The sequence below is a fragment of the Uranotaenia lowii genome, chromosome 2 (genome assembly GCF_029784155.1).
Source record: "Uranotaenia lowii strain MFRU-FL chromosome 2, ASM2978415v1, whole genome shotgun sequence".
Classification (NCBI taxonomy): domain Eukaryota; kingdom Metazoa; phylum Arthropoda; class Insecta; order Diptera; family Culicidae; genus Uranotaenia; species Uranotaenia lowii.
In genome coordinates, this window is record NC_073692.1 from 151,530,830 (window position 1) to 151,556,990 (window position 26,161).

The following is a 26,161-nucleotide window of genomic DNA, read 5'->3' on the forward strand; positions in this document are numbered from 1 at the left end:
GCCTTTTGATGACACCGGCGATGAAGTTCAACGTTTGAGATCCAGTTGCCAGGCCACCAAGCGCGGATGATGTTCCGCAGGCAGCGATTCACAAAAACTTGCAGTTTTCGCGTCGTCACCGCATATGTGCACCAAGTTTCACACCCGTACAGCAATACGGATTTGACGTTTGAGTTGAAGATTCGGATCTTAGTTCGTAGAGAGATCAATCAAAGTTTTATAGTCGTTTTGCAATAACTGAACAAAAATTGTAACTCGGGCTAAGTTGATTACCACAGTATAATTCGAATGAATCATCGATTGATTTTGGATTCATGATATTTTACAAAGCTGACACACTCAACAAGAACTTATATTCAAAAATTTGCTTTGTTTAATGAAATCGAAAACAATAACCTAAATGAATATCAACAATTTATTTACACACTTGAGTCAGCTCCACCTTCAGATTGTTAGGTACTTTGCAATCATAATCATCCACACAGCGAACAGCTTTGTACAGGTGCCGAACCCAGGGTGTGAGCAAATGCTCCGAAATTGGTTCCTGCTGACCTCCGGTCAAATAGCTGATGATGATTCCGGTAATGATGGCAATGATCGTTCCCAGCAACGAATAGTACATGAACCCTAGCCGGAAGATCCACGGCAAATCGGAGTTATCGTGACCTTCCCCGACGATGTGGAAGCCTCTCGTTTCGGTTCTGAAATCAAGTTATTGTTATGAAAGATTGATCGTGATACTAATTCGTGGCGTTAATTACCCGGTTGAATTAAACCCAAGGCACCCATCATAATGTAGAGGAAGGCTTTCGTACTGGAGGCTCCCGTCGAGAATTTTCAACTGTGCACCAACTGCTATGTAGCACAGTGTCACCAATGATATCACTGCTCCCCAGAATGCTCCCTGAAAATTTTATTGAGCCGTGAGAAACGTATGAAGAATTAACATCGAATAAGCTTTAAAGAGTAAACTTACCTTAGCGTTAACTTTCGGAGAAAACATTCCCAAGGAGAATATTCCGAGCAGCGTTCCGGAAGTTACACCAGCCATCGAAATTCCCAAACTGAAAACACTGCCCAATTTCTCTACCACAAACACCAACAACAGGCAAATTATTCCAACTATGACCACCATTACTTTGACCACATTGCTAGCTGCGCTTTCGCTCATTTTATACCGCGATCGGATGAAATCGTCATAGATGGTTCCGGAAAGCGTATTCATACTAGTCGACAATGTGGATAAAGCGGCCGAAAAGATTCCTACAACGATCAAACCGGGCAGTCCAGGAATATGCTGTGCAACGTTGAGCACGTAGTATGGGAAAATCTGGTCATATTTTTGAACCAATCCCGAATGCACCGGATCACATTCGTGATATTCCCCAAAAACTAAAAGACCGTTATAGATGGACAGAAGTCTAACTATCACAAAACCGAATCCAAAGATCCAAACAGCCCTGAAAACATAGGGTTTTTGTTAAATCTTCTTTGATGCTTGTGAACTCAAATTACTTTTTGGCACTGGACATATCCGGAACAGTGAGAAATCGTTGAACACACTCTGGGGTCACGCCAACGTTGGAAATCCACATCGCGGTCAGCCCTATCGAAACCTGCCAAAACGAAGATCTCAAGGTGGGATCTGGATCCGTACTGCAATACCATGAACATTTTAATGATGTGCAACTCTTCGACCTTTTGCTGGTAGGTTATAAAGTCTGCTTCATTTAATATTGGAAGAAATTCTTTTGCTCATTGTGGCGCTCCTAGTGGACGGATTTGGAAACTTTTTTCACCCACGTGTCGGGAAATTCATTACCTTTCACCATGTATTTATGTCATAACACCAAACGATAGCATTTTGTAAACAACCGCCATGGAAGCCGAACGGAGAAATCAAATTGTGCACAGTTTTCTTACGAGTACGAGTACGAGAATTTCTTCGAAACAGCAATGAATAATTTTTTAAATTTTTTTTTATGAAAGAGTAAAGAAAATGCTACATTTGTATGAAAAACAAATTATGAATTCGTTAATAAATGACTGAACTACACGCAATTGTTTGTGTTCCAATATTAAATCAAGCAGACTTTACATCCGTCGAACTTGGTCAGCACTTGGTCGTACAGCTTTCGAGCACGGATTCTGGCCACATTGTTCTGCTTCAGCGTCCGATTTGGCTGTTTGCTGGCTCGGAATGACCTTATTCCTTCCCGGAGACGAATTCGTCGCACCGTACTGTGAGCGGCGTGGAACTTATTGGCCAAATCGCGGTCTGAAAGATTGGGATTCCTCTTGACGGCCTTGATGACTTTCCCACGCAGTTTCCGGTCGACAGTTCCACTCCGATGCTTCGAATGCGGCTTCCGAGCCGTCGTCAATGTTTCCTTGTACTGCTTGATAACACGCCATACGGTATTTCTGGGCATTTTAAGCTGTTTAGCTAGCTTCGATGCCGACAACAATGGATTTTCAAGAAAACTGTGCACAATTTGATCTCTCCGTTCGGCTTCCATGGCGGTTGTTTACAAAATGCTATCGTTTGGTGTTATGACATAAATACATGGTGAAAGGTAATGAATTTCCCGACACGTGGGTGAAAAAAGTTTCCAAATCCGTCCACTAGGAGCGCCACAATGAGCAAAAGAATTTGTTCCAATATTAAATGAAGCAGACTTTACTTACTTGAACCAAATAAGTCGTTCTCCGACGTCAGCTATCTTGAATACGCTTGATAACCCACCTAGCTTAACAGTTCCAATGATCATTACAACGATAAGAGCAATCACCATACAACCAAACTGAATTGTATCCGTCCAAACCACAGCCCTAGATCATGAGAAATAATACTTTAATGAGAGGTTCTGCACAGCAACTGTAATTCGTTGGAATCAAACCTTATTCCACCCACGGTTGTGTAGAATATACAAATACAGCAAATCACTGGAGTCACGATGTGTAGATCTATTCCACTTACTACAAAACACAAGAAAATAATACTTGAAAATTTCTGATGATTTAGATTTTGCGGAATTTCAAACCTTGGCTAAAAGCTATGGCGGGTGTGTAGATGATGATCGAGCAAGTTAGGAAGCAGCTCAGCATGAACAGGAAACTGGCGAAGGTTCTCACATTTTTGTTGAACCGTTGCTCCAGGTAGGCGTAGCAGGATGCCGTTTGTAGCTCGTGGAACACCGGCAGAAATACGTACACCATGAAGATGGTTACGATCAGGCCGGATATAGCGCAGGCCCAGTACTGAGTGCCGTACCGGAACACTTCCGACGGAACGCCGATCATCGTGACCGCCGATATGTGTCTGGAAGATAAAGGATAGAATTGAAATTATGAACAACCGTTTGGATGTTCCAATTTAGGTTTGTGTTATCTTATTTTAATCGCCGCTGGGATATATTCTTATTTAATTTTTGGCATTTCGGCGAGTTGTGAAAATTCAAGGTACACACTAAGATTGCATTTATCCTGCTCGGGACCATGATTCTCTGTATCACAGGAAAGCTGCTCAATTCATACGAAACTCGAGTGGGAACTCACCCGAATCTCGGGACGCTTCATATCTCCTGAAATTCGCGATGAAATGTCTACGAACGCCCAGGAACTCGAACAAGTGTCCTGTATTACGTAGGATCGTATCAGCTGTCAACCGTTTTCTGTCGCGCTTTTTATTTTTCATCCTTTTTCATCTTGTGCTGTTGAGTAAGATACCGCGTGTGTGGTAGAAATATTCAAGCGGTGACGACAAAGTCCAGAAGAAAACTTCAAGGAACGGTCATGTTCGTTTTTGTCAATCTTTCATCATCGAATCCAGAGCATCGAAAGCTCAGTAAGTTTTCTACATATGTATGTTATCCGTATCGAAATAATAATTTTCATTTTCGTAGAAGAAATGCATATGAAGTGCGGCCACAAAAACAGCGGGAGTTGCCGAAGGCTTTTTTGTTCCAGAGGATCCACTGGTGGTGTTCGAAGTCGAACAAAAAGGACATAATTGGCCTTTGCTGCATTCGTTGTTCCAGTACTTTATCAGGTTGCTTGTCCAGAAACCCCAAATGACCTACAAGAACTGAATCAAAAGGCTGAAGGAGGTAATTTTTTAAATAATTCATATGTGCATGAAACTAAATTGACTAACTAAATTGTTTTTATTTTTCAGACAAAATGCTTAAACGAACACCCAGGCTCAATTGATATTACTATTATTATTAATCAATATTACAATTAATCCATTTCTCTTCGAACCATGAATAAAGGTGGAAAGAAGATAATGTTATAATTTGAAAAAAAAATGGTGTTTTTAATTTTCTGCATAACAAATACCTAAGTTCTATGTAAATCTCGTGAGGGAGCATTCTCGAGGCTACAGGAGAATTTTGAAACTTCCTGTAAACCACAGGAGGAAACTGTTTCGTACCTACAGGTGCATTTGACAGTTGTTTTCCTGAGCACTTCTTCTGTCCCGAGATTTTTCCTGTAATTTCAGCTGTTGAAAATACAGGACAATATCGTTCCGACCACAGGAGAAAAGATTAAGTGTGTAGAATATTTAGAAAGAACATGAAAGTATTATACACAGCAAAAAATTTCTAAAAGTATACGCAATCTAAAATACGAGTGATCTACTTTTTGACCAGTGTAATTCAAAACTGATGTAATTTTACACTCTTTTTGATCTATTTTTGAATCGTTGGTATAAATTTAATTTTGTATGATGTATGTTTACACGCCCTGATCTAAAAAATATATCTCAATATAAAATTACATCGAAAACCATGTAAAACACGACAGATCCATTGTTTTCCTTTTTTTCGCGGCATAAGTTGTTTTGTTTTTATCCGAGATGATGGTTTATTGTGCGAAAAGAAAAAAATTCGCTTCCGCTGTTAATTTTGTATTAAAACCGAACCAAATTCTTTCAGAATTGAATTAAAAAATGGTAGGTTACAGTTATAGACGAAATGAAAAAAATGGAACTTCAAATTCTCTTTCGATTGCAGGAATTGCAGTTTTATATCAAAAGCCGAATCAATGTTTCTAATGTTTAGGGGATTCCGATTACTATGCTGTTCCGGAAGGATTCAAGAATGCTGCCTGACGCTGATCGGCAAAACATCGCCCTGCTGGGGATCATCGGACGCAACCACAATTCCAGCTGCCAGTGATGGTGGGTGTTTTTTGAGTTTGCAGTGTATCGAAAATATATGTTAAATAAAATGACACATGTGGCGTATTTATTCATAAACAGCACCCAAAATCTGAGTATTTAAAAAAGATTTGTAATATTAACGGTAATATGTTTTGAAATTTACATCATTGTGTATTTTTACACGACGGTTTATGTCATCCGTTTTCGTGCATTGTTTTCGATCTTAATTTACACGCCTCAAAAATTACATTGTTGAGAAAAATACACCGTGGTAGAATTTTATATCAAAATCGATGTTCCGTTTTCGTGCATCGTTTTCGATCTAAATTTACACGATTTTTTCTTGCTGTGTAGGTGGAAAGGTCAAAGCTAGAGCGCTTTGGGTAGAAGAAATTGAATAGTTGGTGAAAAATGTGAGCAGGGCTTTTGTTTTGTGAACAGCTTTTGAACTACTTGCGTGATTCTTTGCCGCTCGCCGTTTCAATGTTGATAGGAAGCGATGAAGAAACCCATCGCATTCCTACCTACATTGAAACACGGACGGGTCGAACACATGAGATTGTGTCCGACCGGGCATGAGCGCTGCTTGGGTGATTTTTTGCCCGGTCGGTCTCATGTGTTCGACCCGTCCGTGTTTCAATGTAGGTAGGAATGCGATGGGTTTCTTCATCGCTTCCTATCAACATTGAAACGGCGAGCGACAAAGAATCACGCAAGTAGTTCAAAAGCTATTCACAAAACAAAAGCCCTGCTCACATTTTCATCAACTGTTCAATTTCTTCTACCCAAAGCGCTCTAGCTTTGACCTTTCCACCTATAATACTTTCATGTTCTTTCTAAATATTCTACCTTGAATTTTCACAACTCGCCGAAATGCCAAAAATTAAATAAGAATTTAGGTTTGTAGAATGCGAGTAAATGAGTAAAAGTAACTTATTATAAGGTCGGGAAAAAGTTACTTATCATAAAGTGCCTGCATCCTTATTCTTCAATGTCAACTACTTTTTGGTCCATCACTTCTCTTTTAAAAGAAACTAAGGGCAATTTAATGCTGTTTCAATACAAACAAAACTGGATTACTTTTGAGTCACTTTAAGGCGTTTTTAATGGAATCTCTGCTGGCAGAATCTGTCAATAACAAATTAAAACCATCATGAGATTGAACTTGAAGTATAATAGGTTAATATAGATCGTAAGTTGCGAAGGGTACATACAAGATATCTTTTTTAAGCTTTTAAAAACATTAAAAATTAATGTTTTCGTTTAAAAATTGTTTTTTTGTACATAGGAGCAGAATCTTGGTGAGTCATTATGTTTTATACAAAACTAGCTGACCAGGTAAACTTCGTTTTACCTTATAAATTGTATATCGTAATTAATGTTTAATTTCATCTACACGTCCTTCAATTCATCGTGCTCGCGAAAAGATTCTTAGGGGCCGTCCAAAAATGATGTCACGCAAAATTTGGGAAAAATTTACCCCCCCCTTCCCCCTCTGTCACATATTGTCACAACTTCCGTAACCCCCCTTCTTGAATTACGTCACGTTTTCATAACCCCCCCTCCCCCGGAATAAAATTTTCAACCCTTTAGAAATTTGATTTAAAAAGAAACATCAGTTTTATTCAAAGAATTGATAAAAGATCACCAGGTTTTAACAAGCTTTCAATCATTGCTTAAAACAAATTTCAATCATTAGTCCAAGGATTATGTTGATGACTTTCCATGTCAATGACCGGGAAAGTCGCGGCGGTAGCTGCAGGATCTGCGACGATGTCGTAACCATCCAAATCTAGTTCCTCTTCTTCGATCCATTCGTAATCCAAATCTTCTACACAGGTGAGGATAACCAACCATTCCCACGTTTTACCACAATTTTATGGGGCGACTTTCCTCAGTGTTTCCTTGTGAACTTTCTTATGATCATAAAATTTACCAAAAGTGATTAAGTGAGTATTATTATTCCTTAAATGAATGGTGCAATTATAATTTTATTGAATTTAGGATAAAATTATTTATTAAAATTATTTATTTTCGCTGACTGAATGTTTGAGTCAAGACCCATCTCTGGGTCGCAGTTTAAAAATTATTTGTTTTTGTTTTGCTGTTTTCTTTTTTTTTGTGATGATATGTGATGTCACGCTTAAGCTGATCCCCCCCCTCCCCCCATGTCACAAATTGTCACAAAAATCAAAACCCCCCCTCCACCCCTAACACGTGACATCATTAATAGACGGCCCCTTATGGAAATCGAAACAAATAAAGTTGAATTTGTATTGGGACTATTCTCCATAAAAAGTGAGATCCTTGAAACTATTATTCAAACCATCTCTGACCCAAAAAACCCTCAGACATATAATTTCACTTCATTCCGACCGACCATTCATACCATTCATACCATTCATACCATTCATGTTACAAAGAAAACGCCTCCATTTTTATATATAACATGTAAAGAGATAATTTTGTATGGGGACCCCCCTTTCATAAAAAGTGAGATTTTTGAAACTATTATACGAACCATCTCTGACCCAAAAAACCCTCGGATACCAAATTTCACTTCACTTCACGTGATGTTGTTACAAAGAAAACGCCTCCATTTTTATATATAAGATGTAAAGAGATAACCCAAGCAACCAAAAGTCTCGTTAAAAAGGTCGAACACAGCTTAATCAACATAATCAATGTGCTGAAGTTCCTTTTATTCAGCCCAAAATTTAAGTTCTTATTGAAACTTTGAAGTTCCATTGCAGAATTGAACGGCCTTCTATTCAGCCCACAAGTAAACGTTTAATCAGCGAAAACAAAAAAATAATTTTCTTCTCCTCTCTTACTTTGGTGCTGCTGGTTTCTCGACATCCATCTTTATACCTCCCATCACCTCCCTCAATTGATCTTACTTAGTTGCTTTGTTTTTAACTTTGTTCGATACATGCCAGCACGCACGCCAGTTCTGCTACACAATTATTTGATTCGCTTACTCAAGCAAATCAAACAACCTAATGGAAAAAATTAGTCCTGGTACCAGATTTGAACCCCATCCTCCGAGATGATAGCCGAACACGCTGCCACGACGCCACGCCTAGATGTTGCTTACTGGCAGCTAAATTCGAAATGGTAATAAGCTTCCTAGAATACCCGCAGTGGCAGCCAGCGGCCAACAGCAAAGACGCATGTTGATTATTACTAAGAAACATTACGAAACGGCGTATAAATTAATCATCCGTTAAAATAATATCGGTTTAAAGAAAAAATGAAATTCCATGTTTATAACTGTTAAGCATAAAATTATACAAATATCTGATTTTATCTTGCTATTTAATCAATGAATTGCTTCAACTAACTTTCAATGTGTGTAAATACAGTTGGACGAAATTTTATAAAGTCAAAGTATTTACTCTTTTAAAAAACAATCATTCCCGAGTTAGCTTTGTGTTGTTTATGTTCAGCTTTATGAGTTGAAGATTCAATATAAATTATACATTTCAACAATTTCCAAGCTTCAAAAAATGATTTATTTATTATATGCCCTTTTGTGATGTTCGTTCACATCACATATTCATGAAATGGCGGACATGTCTCAAAAAAGGCTATTTGACGAACTTTTTGGAACTTCGAGTTCATAGAAGGCTATTTGAGACCCAATTTGTAACTTTTATTCTGAATGATGCAATTGACATGTCACAGAAAAGGCTATTTGTGGAACTTCTTGGAACTTGAAGTTCACAGAAGGCTATTTGAGGAACTTTTTAGAACCTGAGGTTCGCAGAAGGCTATTTGAGACCTAATTTGTAACTTTTATACTGTGTGGATGCGAATGACATGTCACAAAAAAAGCTATTTGAGAAACTTTTTGGAACTTCAAGTCCATAGAAGGCTATTTGAGGAACCTTTTGTAACTTTCATGCTCACATTCGAGAAAATTCGGTACCAATTCCCTTTGAAACCTTTATTCAGCGAAATTCGAACTTTGGAGGAACGAGTTTAAGTAGATATGAGACTTTTGGTTGCTTGGGAACTTTGTATGGGAACCCCCCTTTCATAAAAAGTGAGATTCTTGAAACTATTATACAAACCATCTCTGATCCAAAAAAACCCTCAGACACCAAATTTCACTTCATTCCGACCGACCATTCATACGTGATGTTGTTACAAAGAAAACGCCTCCATTTTTATATATAAGACAACCAGCAAATACATACTTTCAGTGTTCGGCACAAAAGCGCTAATCCGCTAATCGCTAGTTAGTCCGCTAACTTTTCGTTAGCGGTTTGATTTTGCCGCTAAGTTTTGATTGATCTAGCGAATTTAAAAGTTCCGCTATTTTTTTGGTTCCGATAATTGAATACCGCTAACTCCCATATAGTTGTATCAATCTCTCGAATTATTAGTGATAGAATAAACTTTTTGGCATTAATCAAGTTAAGGTGACATTGGTCATCATTCTGATTATTTGATTGGATTCATTGGAGGAATGCGTACTGTATTTAGTGTCATTTTTCATCTTCTAGCACTTTTTTCGCAACGATTACAGAAAAAAATAACGTGATAAACAACATAAAACTATTTTTAACATCCCTAAATAAGTTTTTGTTTTAAAGTGGTTTAGATATTTACTTTTCACAACCCAGTTTTTTACGGATTTTACAGATAAGATAATATAAAAATTAAATAAAATCACCACAGAATGAATTGACCTTGTTAAATTATTAATAATTTAGAGTAGCCTTCGTTTTAAGTTCATATAGAAATTGTAAAAATGTTCACGTTTGACAATGCAAATTTGAAAAAGGGGAAAACAGGTTAAAGATTTCAAAAAAGAATAATGTAAGATACTTTGCACAAAACCGATAGTTCGAGTAAATTTTAAAACAAAATTTCAAAAAGAGATATCGTCCACATTCTGTTTTCTGCTCTTGAAGTTGTTCAAAAATTCGTATATTTTTTTATTTGTAGAACACAGAAAGGTGATGAAAGTCTCATCTTTGACAGTTTTGTTTTGCTTAATTGTATAAAAATTCGATAGATTTATCAAGTTTATTGAAATGGAATACTTTAAACTTTATTTATTACCCCTTGGAGAGTTGGAAAAATCGAAGGGCGGTTCAAAAGAAGAATTTAATAATTGTTTCGACCATAATGTTGGTTAACGGTTAGCGATTAGCGATTAGCGCTTTAAGCTTAAAGCGATAACTTTTTCGACATCTTTAGCGTATTTAATTAGCGATCGTTAACTTTGAATGAGTTTGCGATTTAATTAGCGGCGCTAATTTTTCAGTTAGCGATTTTTTTTCCTTTTTTTCATACTATCGATAATCAGGGGTGAAATTATGAATCCTATTCGATTCGAGATACTCGTTTCGAGTTTTAACTCGAATCGAATTAGAATCGATATTACGTATCTCGTTCTAGTTTTAAATTTTAACGTAGATACTAAATTTCGAGTAAACTGGGTAGTAGATCATCTCGAAACGTTCCATTCGAATCGAGCTCGTTCAAGATCGGTAATGCCATAGTCGGTCTAATCGAACAAATCTCGATTGTTTCGAGTTCCATAATCCCGCCCCAGGTTCGAAACGTTACACTTCGATTGAAAGCAATAGCTGGATCTGGTTTAAATCTCAGGTTCTAGAAAAATGTTTTCAATCGATCGTCACTTAACTCATTTGAACGGATTGGTTTAAATTTTGAAAGCAATTACATTGGATCCAGTTGTTTTTTTTTTAATATGTTACGATCTATTGCCGTGTTTAAACTTTTTATTTTTCAAAACTCAAGAAGTGCAAGAAGGCAAGTTAAAAAATAACTTTAAATTTCCAAAACTATTGTTTAGTTCTATTTAAACTTTTAACCTTCGTTTCATTAAGTAACAAGTAAGTTTGTTACAGTTTTTGTATGAAAAAGTGCAAATCTGCAGGATTAGATAAAATAATCAAAGATTAGAAGCAGAACACCTAGGTTTTCTACAGATTTTGAAGTAATCACTGTTTATCATAAATCTAGAACTTTATGTATAAAATATTTTAGTTTACAAAACAGTTTATAATTATAAATAATTAATAGGCTTGTAGGGTTCTATTGAAGACGTCAATGTGCTATTAACACTATCGTAGATTGTTAAGCTGAGTAACTTGTGTTTCATTTATTCGCGAACAAAATGAACTACATATTTTCAGACTAAAATCAAGAGCATCTTCGGTAAGTTGCACCGGTGCTAAGTACATCGACGACGCGACGCGACGATCATTAAATATTTAAATTTGCTTTGATCACATCCCTTCCCAAAGGGAATCCAGATCATATTAACCTTCCCCACTAACAAACCATCCTTCCTGTGACCACCGTGGAGATTTAGAGGTGTATTCGGTCTCTAGTAGCAACGGAAGTCGGACTAACAATCCTGTACACAGAAAATGGTAAGCTAATCCCAAGCCCCATTTATTTGGATCTATGTACAATTTTGTAGGTTCTTGTCAATCACGGAGTAGCAACTACTGAAATGTACGGTTTATCTAAGCTCAAGCTCAAGCTCAAAGATTAGAAGCAGAAAACCTAGACTCAACTAATAATATTAGAGTTTTACTTAAAAATTCACAGGAAATTGTGAAAAAAGTTATGAATCTTCGATGATTGCATTAAATAGTCAAAAGTGCCTCCTGATCAAAATCCTTTCACCCATACTACCCACAACAATTTTTTTTGCTAGGATGTAGTGGTGACCTCGGTCTTTCATCACTTTCATTCTTTTTCAAACTATCTATTGGCTACTATAAGCAAGTGGTCGGCACCGTTATTGATGATCAAAGGGAGGGCATTAGTTTTGGGCATAGTGAATGTAAGTACTGCCAATCCCAGTCAACATTCTTATGACCTTTAATCAAAATTGATGGACGCGGTCAATCACGGAGTAGCAACCATTGGTGATGTGGAACTTCTTCGACTGAGCTACTCGAGCGATAATGGAATTCGAAATGCATTTACTTTCAATAAAATTAAATTAATCAAATAATTCAAAGAACATAGAGTCATCCAATATCAAAAAAACACATACGTGGGCCTCATGTGGCCCGCAGGCCATGGTTTGGCCATCCATGCTTTAAAGATTTGATTAAAAATGTATCTTTATTTTAAAAACATCAGTTTTATATAAAGAATTTAATAAAAGTCTGCCAACTTTTAACAAGCCTTCAATCATTGCTTAAAATATTTTCAATCATTGGCCCAAGGATTGTGTTGATGACTTTCCATATCAATGACCGGGGAAGTCGAGGCAGTAGATGCAGCATTCCTTTTCTTCAATCTTTTCGCAATCTAAATCTTCTCCACAGGTAAAAATAGCAAAATATTCGCCTGTTCACGTTTTGCCACAATTTAAGTGGTTTTAATCCTGAGTGTTGTAGTGGAAGGGTTCTTGTGAACTTTCTTATGCTTATGAAATTTATCCAGAGTGATTACGTTAGTATTATTATTCAGTAAATGAATGGTGCAAGTCAATAAAATTAATTAAGGATAAAATTAATTGCTATTGTTTCACAACATTCGTCAAAAACAAGCAAAAATATTGAAAATTATCGCATGTTTATAGGTCATACTGTCCTTTCGAATTTACACCGGGTATTAATTTAAAAACGTTGCACATTGCGTTGCACATAAAGCCAGAGTAAGTTTGAAAAATTGAACAATGTTGGAGATTCATCCAATACATTTTTAGGGGCTTACTGAAGATTTAAAATCATTATGATCGAGAAAAAGAAATAGGAAGTTACCAATTTTTCAAAATATAAACGATCAAGTTTTGTTTTTGTGCCTCGATAAAAAATTTAAACAAAATAAAAACCATTTTTTACCTGATTATAAACAATATAAGTGATAAATAATTACAATGACTTTTTACCGGTCTTATATACCATATAGGAGGTATATTTGAAACTAACTTTTAAAGAATCATCATTTAAAAAAATTACCTTCAAATTTTAATAAAAAAAATCCTGAGAGTAGTAAGGGGCGAACCAAATTAGCTTTTAAAAAATTTATGATCGAAAAATGCTTATTTACAACTTATTTATTTCTTGGATTCAGTTTCATTTAGTCCAACAAAATTCATCATCTGATGCAAATCGTGGGCTAAAAGAGCCGAAAATAGTCCAAAACCGTTTAGATCCACTCCGTTCTAACGTACCGGAAGTTAGTTACCCAGATTAGTAGCACTTACGTTGCGGTGAGTGACATCGCCACTGGAAACACTTTCATCTGCTTGCTGCCAAGCAGATATTCCGCCGTATTGTCCTGTTTCTGCTTGGCAAAAAACCCATAGTAGATTCCAATAATCACGGACAGGCCCATCATAGCGAAAAATATAGAATAATCTGCGATACCGAACAGTAACTTAGTCTGCTGCAGTGCAGACTCTTCTAGTGGTGAGCCAGTAGTTGTCATGATTGATTTTCTAGCCTAAATGTAGCTTTAGAAGAGTACACTAAAGCCGACGAAACGTACTAAAACCGTTCCCGAATAACAAAGATTCATACAGAACTTTTTTTTACTTTGGCATGAAAATCTTCCATATGTTAACAACCTAAAGAGTCACTGCTAATTTTACTACTGACTTGTAACGGTTCAAAACGTTACGCTGCCATCTCACCGTCGACTAACGATGAACTTGTCCACTGTTATCTTGAATTGTTTGCCCGTCAGGACTGTTTATCCGAAAAGATGAAACGAGATTAAAATTAAATAAACTCAATCTCTACTAAAATGGAACAGAATAAATCCTTTCAATGATGACACAGTCGCGTACCTGTTTGACAAACTGCAAACGTTTTGAACAAGAATCATGTTACGTGTAATAGAGTAGATTTTAAAAGGTTAATGTAGCGCGAAGTTCGAATCTTATGCAGTATTTAAAAATAGTTGTTAGAAGGAATACATTGTTTTGAATCTTTGACCCTTATAGTTAAAGCAAGATGTGGATATAAATACCCTCAGGACCAATTATATCCGTGACATAGCTTGATGAAGCAAACATTAGGTCAGTACCCGAATTATAAAGTTAATTTATCCCTGCTTACACAACTCCCTTAAAACAATGCGTAATTTTCTTTCTTATTCCTCTTGTATGTTTGAGAATAATGCCTACAAGGAAAAAAATTGAGTGGTTATCCCAAAGACGCTGTCATGATAATTTTACCATTTCAGCGCTATAGTATTTTCAACCACGGAAAGTTTAACATCGATTTTGTAAAAGTGCGCATGAAACAATATTGAAATTACTATGTACCCGGTAATTTTCGATAACTCTCAATGTTTGTTGTCGAAAATACTATGGTCATGATAATTTCATCATAATTTCTATTACAACTACCGTCCGCATAGTAATTTTGACATTGTGGCACCAATTCATATCAACAAAATACTACGCACATCGTACTTTTGAGAACAAAACATATTTGACTCAAAAACATAAGTGCGTATGATAATTTTACTATGGTAAACATTCTTGTAGTTTACACTTATTCAGGATCATTATAATCATCAAACCCGTGAGTAAAAAAACTAATTTTGAGCTGCTTTAAAGTTTCATAACTTTGAAAATCATTCCAGAGCATCGGGAGAACACTCTAACATTGACCGACGTGTGTCGGAAGTGTGAATTTTCATGTTTCAAATAATGTCATAATGCATGCATGCAAATAAACAAACAAACATACATAGTAATCAAGCTCCTCGCTCCTCCTAATCTTTATCATAACACATACTAGTTTCATCATGAAATATATTAATTTTACTAGGGACGAAGTGAAACAATGCATCTTTTCATTTACAATTTTACTAAAACGCAGTCGAATTTACTATGCGCAGCCAAATTGAGCACATAGTAAAATAGATATGCGTAAGGTATTATAAACAACAAAACATATTTGACTCAAAAATATGGTTGCCTGTTGTTCATTTAAACCACGGATTCAGTAATTTTACTATGCTTTTTTTTTGTGTTTAGTTACTGTTCAGATTTTCCTTTTTTTTTACAAGTTCTTCAAAAAATCGTTCAGACCTGGCAGTGTCGATACGTGTCGAAAAAAGTATTGTAATCATAAGGTTAAAGATCATCGTTCTTTTTGTCAACTATTTTGATGAAACAATTTCAAATAGCTTAACACCTGTTTTGACATGTTTTGTCCTAGATTTCACTGGAATCCAACCACTTTTTTGATAAATGTCCTAGAAGCGACAAATAATCTGATGTCCATTCTGCTATTGGTCTCATTTTGAATATCAAAGAGACCTCTACTTAATAAAGATTTGATACATCTGGTTGGAAATAATCGACTTAAAAACATGGGGGTCATTAAGATGGCAGAAATAGAAGAAATCTATTAGAAATAACTAGTAGTAGAAATAGAAGTTTTTCTATTGAAAACTCAATAGAATATTTGACCGAATATTCGGCCGAAGATTCGACCGAATATTTGTTTGGCCGAATAGTTGAAAAGGTCAAGATTCTATATTCGGTCGTTCGCCGAATACCACTATTCGGTACATTTCTAGAAATTTATGTAAACTCGAACCAGGTAAATCAGCTAACCTTCTTCAAACAGTGGGGGACAAAATTGGAAAAGATGGGGGAGCTCCCATGTAAGTTTAAGATAAAGAGCATTTCAAAGAAGGGACCATATTTTAAAAGAGGGTTTTCGCGGCACAGCTCAAAAATAGATGTGACAATTTTTTTTATGGGAGTTCGTAACTTCCCACTTTGGGAAAAAAGGTGGAAAATCCATAAATATTGACATTATGAAGTCATTATGAAGCTTTATAACAGAAAACAAATTTCAGATCTTGAAAAACAAGTTGAGAGATCAAGCTTCAGTAAATAATATATACCATCTTTGAATTGCAATTCGGAACTTCAGCTACAGCTCTCATTTCAAAGTTGTTGGTTCTAAACCATTATGAGGTTTGATTTAAAAAAAATGCTTACAAAAATCTTAATTTGAATGAATTTTTACAAATTACATTTATTTTTGCAAGGTGTAGCAATGCACACCGGGTCAGCTAGTTTAATAATAAGAAGCGTTTGGCAGGGAACTTCACGCTTCATCCCTCCCTCGTTCCTGTATCTTTTGCGTTTTCATCACATGGTTGGCCTGGCCGTAGTAGTATCTGCAATGCATGTTCCATGTATCAGACACTATGTTGAAAAAAAAATGAGGAACGCAAGTTTTTCATTTTCCAGGATGCATACAAGTTTTGTCAATGTTGGTGTAAGAAGAAGAAGAAGAATCTGCATTTTCCCTTATTATTCTAGCGTCTAAATTTATTTTACACATACTTAAAAGTAAACGCCGTATATATCGCAATAAATTATATTCACAAGAAAAGTTATTCCATACAAACTCTGGTGAAGTAGTTATATATGCGCTGTGATGTTTCACAAAAATATGATGGGTGGACTCAACTGTATTTATCGAACAGGCAAGTTGCTTATGCACTACTCTATGAGAGACTTCAAATTTAATTGGTGATCTAAATTTTATTTTTAAAATGTGAATTTACATCTGATCGAGCTTTTGAAATGAATTCCTAATCGGATATCTAAATGTTCTCGAATATCTGGATTATAAAAATTAAGGACGAAGCAAATAGAGAGAACTCCACTATTTGCAACATGTGGCTAAACTGAGCGGCTAACTTGAGTAAGAGCGGCCTCCCAGGAAATACAGCCGTCGCACACAGGAGTATTTCACCCAAAAACCTGGCCAAACCTCAAAATTTGAATTTCATTGGTTTCTTTTATGTCAATGTTTATATGATTCTTGAATAAATTTAGCACCATGTACTGGTCAGTTTTTTTACATCTGATTTGTTTATAAGCTGTTGCAGCTGTCGAAACTTTAGTATTTTTATGATATAGAATTTTTCTACAAATCGTTGAATCAGCGCGAATACGTCATATCAATGAATAAAACTTTCTTTAGTGATTAAAAATGAAAATTTGAAATGGAAAACTTCAATGGAAGGATGTTTAATAATTTTAAGTATAATAGACAAAATTCGATGACTATAGAGACAGTACGCAGAGCTTTGAAAATTCTTCTATTTATTTTTTGTTTTTAACGTTGATTTTTTTTTTAAAAATAAGTGTTTTTGTTTATGTTCCCAGCAAGTCCCGGCAAAATGTTTGACATCATTAGAAAATTGATAACTTCAATAATCATGTGCAAAAAAAAACTCGCGCAAACTCGCGCATTTTTGATATTTTCAAGTTTGAAGTTTAAAAATATTGACAGATTTTTTCCACAAAAAAGTCACCTAGGACTTCGTTTATTTTAAATTAAAGTTCAGTAAAATTAATGTTCTTTTTCGAATATTTTCAAATGTTATTTAACTTTCAAAAACAAATATAAAAAAATTTAGATTTTTTTGAATTTTACAACTTTTCTAACCTGGATTATCTATCATGTCATATAAATGTTAGAAAATTTCTAATAGAAAATTATGAAAAAATACGAAAACAGGAAAAAATATTTTAAATGATCTTAATAACGTATGATAAGTAAAAATAAACTATTTTATTGATTTCAAAACTAAAAAATACTTTTGGCCAACTTTTTCTTCTACGTACTCCTGTGTGCGTCGACAGGGTTACAAATTTTTTTTTATAACGGGTGATGAATAAAAAATGAGAATTTTTTCAATCACAATCACAGTGTTTTTTTTTCATCGATTTCAGTATTTTTTTAAATAACTTAATGTATTTTCTTCTAAAAAAATGTCAGTGAATGTTTGAGTAAGGGCCGTGGTCTGATGTTCGACGCAACTTTGTCGCGATGTTCTCACAAGAACGTAGTACGGCACTTACGTCCATTTTGCGGATACAATTCCGGATTCTTGTAGTCAGTTGCTTCGTGTCCTTTGCCCTCCAATTGTTTTTATACACTAGGGCACTGAGTGAGCCAAAGAAATCCTCTATTGGGCGGCACTGGGGCAAGTTTGTTGGGTTACGATCTTTCGGCACAAACGGTATCTTTTTTTCCTCAAGGTACGCCAGCCTGCCAGAACGAATGACGTCCCGCGTTATTTTTTGGTCATCCACCGACACTGTGATTTAACCGTCTCAATCTGCTCCTCCGTGTACTTCGGCGACCTCGTCTTCTTCCTACGATGGATCAATACGTGGGAGCAGCCATATTTCCGACCGGCGTCACGCAGGCTAGTTGCGTCAAACAGCTTCTTTAACGATGTCTTCCTCTGCTTCGTCATTATCGTCACCGGACGACCACTTCCGACCTTCCGCTCTACGTTCAGGGAACCTTGGGTACGATATACCGTACTGACAGGTACATTTTCTTCCTTAAAATGTGCCATCGTGAACTTTTTTCGTTGCTGGAAATGCGTTTCGTAGAACCGTACAATGCGTTCGCGGAGCACGTGCTGTTTCGACGCCATCTTTGCTTTGACTAAATTCAAACTAGCAAAACCAAACACGCTTACTGTTTCTAGGGAGCCCAAAGAGCAATTTTCTTGGAGAAAGAAAATTTTACGCTCTTTATTTGAGTTACTGAAAGGTATTGAAAACATTCTCATTTTTTATTAAACACCCGTTAAATCAGTAAGGAAACCGATGAAATAAAAATCAGGCTAAATTAGGCTACGCTAGAGTAACGAAAATATCGCTCAAAGTGATGACCTTTACTTTTTTTTGTCATAGCTCCACATTTTCACTATAATATGTGTAGTGAGCCTTTGAATAATTGGATAATTGAATTGAATAATTGAATTGGTTAAATAATTCTACTGAATCAAAGCAATCGAAAGATAACCGTTAATTACCTTTTTAAATAAGAACAAAAGGGAATCTTTCGATTGCTTTGATTCAGCCACATTTTCACTTTTTCACTGAGCCAGTTCCTTACTACCCATTTTTCATCACATTCGCAAAAATTAGGCACGATCAGGCATATTTTCAAATATCAGGGAAATTCAACGGCTTATGAGGTTGTCAGGCTTAGCCTCGAAAAATCAAGCAAATTCTGAAAAATCAGGCACATTGGCATATGGGCCGAACGTGTTAAAGGCGACATGGCGACGAACGTGTTAAAGAAACTTATCCCGTTAGAGCTCCTGGGGTGGCATTTTGACACTCCTGACTCCTGACTATCATTCTTTTTGTTTCAATCGATTTGCATTAAATTAAGAGTTTTAAAAATTGCTTAACGCAACTCAGGTATGATTTTGGAAGATATTCAGGTACAAAAAATAATTTTCCGTTATTCAAAATCTAAGAAAAAAAAACAAAAAAAACATGCTTCGTAAAAATGACTATAGAGCAGCTAGAAAATGCACAAAAAACTTTTGATTGGAAAATGGATGTAAATTGATGACAAATTTATTTATTTTATTTACATAGTATTCCGTATCACGACATAACTTGACGAACACAATTCCTAAAATTCACTCGGTCCATGGCAACCGTTCTCCAATTTCTCGGGCACCCCACGTTCGCCAGATCACGCTCCACTTGGTCTAACCACCTCGCTCGTTGCGCCCCCGCTCGTCTTGTTCCTACCGGATTCGTAGCGAACACCTGTTTTGCAGGACAGTCGTCCGGCATTCTCGCAACATGTCCCGCCCAGCGTATCCGGCCAGCCTTAACCACCTTCTGGATTCTGGGGGTTCGCCGTAGAGTCGCGCTCGCTCGTGGTCCATCCTTCGCCTCCACACCCCGTTCTCCTGTACGCCGCCAAAGATGGTTCTTAACACTCGTTGATGACAAAATATCTTTTGATTTTTGACAAATTTTCAAAGATAGCTATTTTTCAATTTTTTTTATCAATTTTCAATTTCTCAGATTCTCAAATCATATTTTTGTAAAGCATCTTATTACTTACTAGAACCGTAGGAAGGGAAGAATGCCACGAAGCGGTAAATTGCTGGCAAAAAAAATCCCTAGAACCGGTATGAAATTGCATAACTGATAAATATAAATTTATTGCAAAAATGTTGCGTTTTTATTAACAATTCGTTTATTTTAAACGGCTCAAACCATTTAGTTTTTCAAAGCAGGGAGACCGTTTTTTTTCGTAAAACACTGACTTATATAAAATTATTAACTAACGAAGCTTATTTCATATTGTTGTCCATTCATTCGTTCTTAAGGATTGAAGTATTGAATTTAACGTTATTTATTCAAAACTATGATAGACAAAAACGAGAAAAAGAGAAAAGGGATACATAAACGCGAAGATCGATAGATTTAAAGTAAAGGTATAATTCAAACATGAAGTCTAGGTCTTTCGCAGCCTCATTGGAACGTGAGGTGGTTTTCCTCGCATTATCTTGCGTTAATATACTGAGAAAATGTAATTTGACAAAAAGTTCGAAAACCGGCTACCTTTGAAAATTATTTGTATCATATTTTGGAAATCTAAAGATGCCAAAATGTTTAAAACTACGTCAACTTGAATTGTAACATCATGAAGTCCTTAGATTCAAGAAATTTTATCATAGTCAATCAACAGTAAGAAATTAAAAGTTCGTTCTTTCTACAAACTTGTTTGTGACAGGTTATTTGTTAAATAACATTAATATATGAAACTTTGCAGGTCGGTATCAACCCGGCATTCCAAGTACCGGAGGTGGAATACTCCTTAGCAAAAGTCGACGTTAAAGCTCTAATTGCAGCGGAACGGAACCACGCCCAAAACTACTTCGACGTGCTGAGCCAGATAATTCCGGAAATGAAAACCACTGTCAGCGAGACGCTCAACTCTCAGAAATTCCATCCCTCAAGATGGTGATCATGGAAAATGAATCCGGTTCTCAACTGCCGTAGGTTTTTTTCAATATCCTATTATTCAATTTATAAGTTTTTGTTTTCATCTTAGGAGAACCATTTCATTCTCTATGCTCTACGCATTCTATGCTTTAGAAAAGCTACCTTAGAGTTAATATTTTTACTATTTTGTCCACGTTTATAAACACCTCTAAATTTCATTATGGACATGCTTCCAGGGTTGACAACATATTTGACAACATATTTGACTTTTTATCACTCCATCATTTTTTGTAATGGAACGATTCCAGATTCAACTTAAACAGATTATAAACTTTGTGAGAATTGCTTTACAGGTACAACGGTAAACGGCATTTGGAGGCATTTTTTTTGTATTTTTAGCCATTCGCCGTGCCAAACGTTATGAAAGAATGAGTAATTTGGAGTTCCCACAGATCGTTAGCCTTCTCAAGTACTAGACATCAAATTTTTAATTTTTTTCTCCTTATTTATTTCCGGAAAATACAGGCAACTTATCTACCTGGTGAGCAGCTTTTCTATCTAATATAAATAAAGTCATACCTATTTAGAAGTTAGCTAGATGGACCAGTCAGAATAAAATCGACTTTTTAATCACTTTCTTTATTCATATTTTCGGATTCAACTTGAAAAAACCCTCACATGCCTCTCACTTCATGGAATCAATCATCAATTTTAGCTCACTATTGGATCATTTATAACTTCTTAAACGATCAACCATGAGAACTTTGGTCGAATAGTCGATTTTCAGCTGTTTTTGGGTCTCCCACTGAGACTTTTCTGGATTTTCCTCGATGCTGCCCTAACAAATTTCTCAGTGAAATTCAGTAATGGACGCTATCTCTAAACAACCATTTTACAGATTGTCCCCAAATTTTGTACAAGTTTACAATACATTACTGAATAGCTTCCCTGAAAATTTCATCAATTTCCATCCATGCACTTAAAAGTTATTTACAAAACAAAGTGTCGCATTTTTTTCGAATACACTCCTTACTAGACCGATTCTTTTCAAATTTTCAGACAAAGAAAAAAAAATAAGTTGAGAGCATTCATGTACTAAGGTACAATAGTGACCACCTTAGGGTCAGATATCTCCAGGGCATTATTAAAATAATGGAATTATCATTAAAAATTGATAAAGCATGGAAAATCATTTTTGGTTTTCATTTTGTGTAGAACTACCCCATAGTCCACTGATCGAAGAACAATAACTTCACTTAAAACTGTCAACATAAGCTTGTGCTCATGATCATTAACTTAACATCTATTTCTTATCTTTGTTTATGGCATATCGCCAAATTTTAATTCTAATTGGAGAGCAATTAAGACAGAAATGAACTACTACGACTATTAAAAAAAAACAAAACTTTTTTATTTAAAAAAATGGTGAGGAATCGTGTGTCACTAAATTCAAATTGACCAAATAACATACAAAGTTTATAAGTTGACCCAACACTGTAATTTCAAAATTCGTTTTGTTATTTTAAAGCATTTTCAGATGATGAAATAAAAAAGAAAGTTGTGTATGCTCGAATAAATTAAAAAACCTGGCTCGCGATCGTTTTGGAAAAAATTCCTTATGAAGGATGGACAAAATATCTTGCATAATTCTTCATTTGGCTAAAGCTTATAATATAGGTTGTCCAAGATGTGTTGCCCGCGATTCCCCACAAGTTATGATTTGCAAATTGGTTGCGTTTGTGTGACTTATGGATGTTTCATCAAAAATTCCTTTTCCATTTGAAAAACATTGCGAAACTAAGATCATGAACGTATGAGCATATTTTTGTTTGGAACATTAAGTTCCCCATCGATGCAATTAGCAGATGCTTGTATAATTATGTAAGTAATTTTTTTAAAACTTTTTCAAGCTTGATATATAAAAGAAGCATATGATGCCTATTGAAGTCAACAACATATAGAAATATATGCTCACGCAAAGCCGCAACGATTGCAGATGTATTTAGATTTTTACCTCAACACACATCTCAGATATTCAGAGTGGCCCACGTTTCCCCATGGCCCACGCTACCCCGCTTTCCCCTACAAAATATCGTCGGTCTTCAAGTGGCTATTTTTCCAACTTTCAAAAAAACGACAATTAAAATAATACAGTATCAACAACACATTCAAAACAATTTGCATGCAAATTAAATGAAAAAAAAAATTAACGGGTTATTTTCTATAGCACTTTTTCCGTAATGCAATTTGAGTTGCAACAGGCCCTATGTCTAATAATAAGCTTAGGACTCTACACAATTTTATTTGGAATTCTGCACCCAAAAACTAATTGGGTAATATCCCTTATCTAACATATGCTTTGCGAATGTGTTGTTTTCTTTTCAAAATAAAAACCAATTTTAAAAAATAGTTGTCATTTATTTACAAAATAAAACAAAACTTGAAGAATGTCTAAAAACAAAGCATGATTGATCCAAATTTTCACTAAAATAGCCTGATTTTGAAACAAACGGACAACATAAAATGAATTTCTGTAAGAAAATTCACACCAATATACATTGAAAGAAAAAATGTTTCCATAAATTCGGGAGTCCTTAATGGTTAAACCCATTTGGCTCGCGGGCCCTAAAGTTTTTAAAACCTAAAAATCCCTGAATGTATGCAAACATTTTTTCTTTCGATGTACATAAAGAGCCCACAGATGGATCCATGATGCGAAATTTTCTCAAAGAAACTCATTTTCTGCTGTTTGTTAACTTAAAAATATGAACATTTTTGTGAAAACCTTGGAAGCTCATGTTCAAAAGCATTCAATCTACATTGAGGCTTTTGTCTTTGTGATTTCATAATCATCTTCCCGACGAACGGCTTTGTACAGGTGCCGAACCCATGGCGTAAGCAAGTGATCTGGAATCGGATCTTGCTGCCCACCAGTAAGCTCACTCACAACGGTTCCAACAACTATGGCTATTACTGTGCCCAGTAGTGAGTAGTACATAAATCCTAGCCGGAAGATCCACGGAACCTCGGAATTACTGTGGCCTTCAGCATCGATGTAGAAGGTTCGTGATTCGATTCTGAAAGAAGAGGTTTTAATGAATTTCAATTCGGATGGAATCTTGTTAACAGACAAACCCAGATGAGTTGAAGCCTGGACATCCATCGTAATGTAGCGGTAGACTTTCGTACTTCAAGTTGCCATTGAGAATTTCAAGCTGCGCACCAGCTGCTATGAAGCAAAGGATTACCAAAGATGCAATTGCACCCCAAAATGCACCCTGCGAAGAAAAAACCTTTTTGAAAGTAATTTGAAACGAATTGTGAACGAACTTGATCTTACTTTAGCATTGATTTTTGGAGAAAACATTCCCAAGACAAATATTCCAAGTAGTGTTCCCGAAGTTACTCCGGACATCGAAATGGCCAAACTGAAGACGCTTCCCAATTTTTCCACTACAAACACCAGGAGCAGACAGGTTATTCCGACTATGACCACCATAACTTTAACGACGTTGCTCGCAGTCTTCTCGCTCATCTTGTACCGTGATCGGATGAAATCGTCATAGATTGTTCCAGAAAGCGTATTCATGCTGGTCGATAAAGTGGAAAGGGCTGCCGAAAATATTCCGACAACAAACAATCCTGGAAGTCCTGGAATCTTTTGGGCTACCTGCAGCACGTAGTATGGGAATATCTGATCATTCTTCTGAACCAATCCCGAATGCACGGGATCGCAATCGTGGTATTCACCGAATATCAGAAGACCATTATAAACGGAAAACAGTTTCACTAAGATGTGGCCAACTCCAAAAATCCAGACTGCCCTAAAAGTCGTCAAGTTATGAGTAACCGTGATAAATTTTCTAATTTTAATCGTTTACTTCTTAGCACTGGAAAGATCCGGAACTGTGAGGAAACGTTGAACGCATTCCGGAGTAACACCGATCATAGAAATCCACATAGATGTCAAGCCTATCGAAACCAGCCAGAATGATGACCTCAATGAAGGATCAGGATCCATGCTGTGTTGTTGAAAATAGTTATTGATATCAGTCAAAGCAACGAAATATTTTCTTAACTTCAACCTACTTGAACCATACAAGTCGCTCTCCAACTTCGGCAATTTTAAAAACGTTCCCAACGCCACCCAGCTTTAGTGTTCCAATAGTCATCACAACTATGAGCGCCATGATCATAGCTCCAAACTGAACCGTATCCGTCCAAACCACGGCCCTAAATTGGTCAAAAAACGAAGTTGTTTACTATATTTGTTTAGAAACAAACTAACTTCAATGATTCCTAACCGTATTCCTCCAACGGTGGTGTAAAAGATGCAAATACAGCAAATAACCGGGGTCACGATGTGGAGATCGATACCGCTCACTGAAAAGGAATCAACCAATTACATGTTCCTCGAAGTGCATCGAATGTAAAATACGAACCTTGACTGAAGGCAATGGCAGGAGTGTAGATTACCACCGAGCAGTTGAGGAAACAGCTCAGCATAAAAAGGAAGCTGGCGAAGGTTCGCACGTTTTTGTTGAACCGCTGCTCCAGATAAGCGTAGCAGGAAGATGTTTGCAGCTCATAGAACACCGGCAGGAATACGTACACCATGAAGATAGTGACGATGATACCGGATATGGAGCATGCCCAGTACTGGATACCGTATCGGTACATTTCGGCTGGAACGCCCATCATCGTGACCGCTGATATGTGTCTGCAAGAATTCGAAATTATATTTTATGTAGGCATGTGTTTTGAAGTTTTAAACATGGAAATCCTTGCCACTATTCCCAAAATTCACTCTTTCCAATCATGAGTTCTCAATATGTCAAAGCCATTGGCATAACATGTGAACGCCAGGCGAAATATGAAATAAGGGAAGAAGAATAAAAACTTATAATAAATACAATATACTCATTTCAAAATCCTTCTACACAACCTATACATCCCTTTATACTACAGGGTCCGGCAATTTAACTGCTACATTACTTCAACAGTAATTATTTCGTTGCATACGAATCAGTATTGTTTACATAAAGTCTTAGCTTTCATTCGATGTAAGCGATACTTTTGTAACCAGGTGTTATCCGGATAAATGGATCTCGAACAGAAACGTAGCGCTGTGGTTGCCTTGTTCCTAGCTGACAAACGGCAGAAGGACATAGTCCGTGAGCTGTCCGATATAAGTGTGTGCAGAAGTTTTGTATACCGTACAG

The 26,161-nt window shown here is 36.2% G+C and overlaps 2 protein-coding genes and 1 long non-coding RNA gene across 3 annotated transcripts in view; 1 reads left to right on the plus strand and 2 right to left on the minus strand.

The window, feature by feature from the left end:
- Positions 1-371: 371 nt before the first annotated feature.
- On the minus strand, positions 372-13,752 carry LOC129746786 (sodium-coupled monocarboxylate transporter 1-like). Its single transcript, XM_055740666.1, has 8 exons — positions 13,380-13,752; positions 3,045-3,322; positions 2,901-2,979; positions 2,689-2,832; positions 1,516-1,656; positions 977-1,460; positions 762-904; positions 372-701 (listed from the first exon to the last, which is right to left on the minus strand). The coding sequence occupies exons 1-8, from the start codon at positions 13,601-13,603 to the stop codon at positions 416-418; spliced, it is 1,779 nt and encodes a 592-aa protein (XP_055596641.1). The 5' UTR covers positions 13,604-13,752; the 3' UTR covers positions 372-415.
- Positions 3,553-4,277, plus strand: LOC129746788 (uncharacterized). Its single transcript, XR_008737371.1, has 3 exons — positions 3,553-3,847; positions 3,906-4,109; positions 4,178-4,277. It is a non-coding gene; the product is annotated as an uncharacterized LOC129746788 (long non-coding RNA).
- A 9,654-nt stretch (positions 13,753-23,406) lies between the features above and the next one.
- LOC129745490 (sodium-coupled monocarboxylate transporter 1-like) overlaps positions 23,407-26,161 on the minus strand; it is a 34,051-nt gene continuing 31,296 nt past the window's right edge. The window contains exons 2-8 of the mRNA XM_055738599.1: positions 25,382-25,659; positions 25,244-25,322; positions 25,029-25,172; positions 24,821-24,961; positions 24,280-24,763; positions 24,075-24,217; positions 23,407-24,016 (exon numbers count right to left, since the gene is read on the minus strand). Coding sequence (XP_055594574.1) covers positions 23,755-24,016; positions 24,075-24,217; positions 24,280-24,763; positions 24,821-24,961; positions 25,029-25,172; positions 25,244-25,322; positions 25,382-25,659 — 1,531 coding nt within the window. The 3' untranslated portion in view covers positions 23,407-23,754. The remainder of the gene's footprint in view (positions 24,017-24,074; positions 24,218-24,279; positions 24,764-24,820; positions 24,962-25,028; positions 25,173-25,243; positions 25,323-25,381; positions 25,660-26,161) is intronic.

Excerpts from the sequence above, each read along its gene's own strand:
- LOC129746786 (XM_055740666.1), bottom strand. The coding sequence starts at position 13,603 with ATGACAACTACTGGCTCACCACTAGAAGAGTCTGCACTGCAGCAGACT. Across the intron at positions 2,980-3,044 it reads CGCCATAGCTTTTAGCCAAG|TAAGTGGAATAGATCTACAC; the intron begins GTTTGAAATTCC and ends TGTGTTTTGTAG. Across the intron at positions 905-976 it reads CTCCGAAAGTTAACGCTAAG|GGAGCATTCTGGGGAGCAGT; the intron begins GTAAGTTTACTC and ends TAAAATTTTCAG.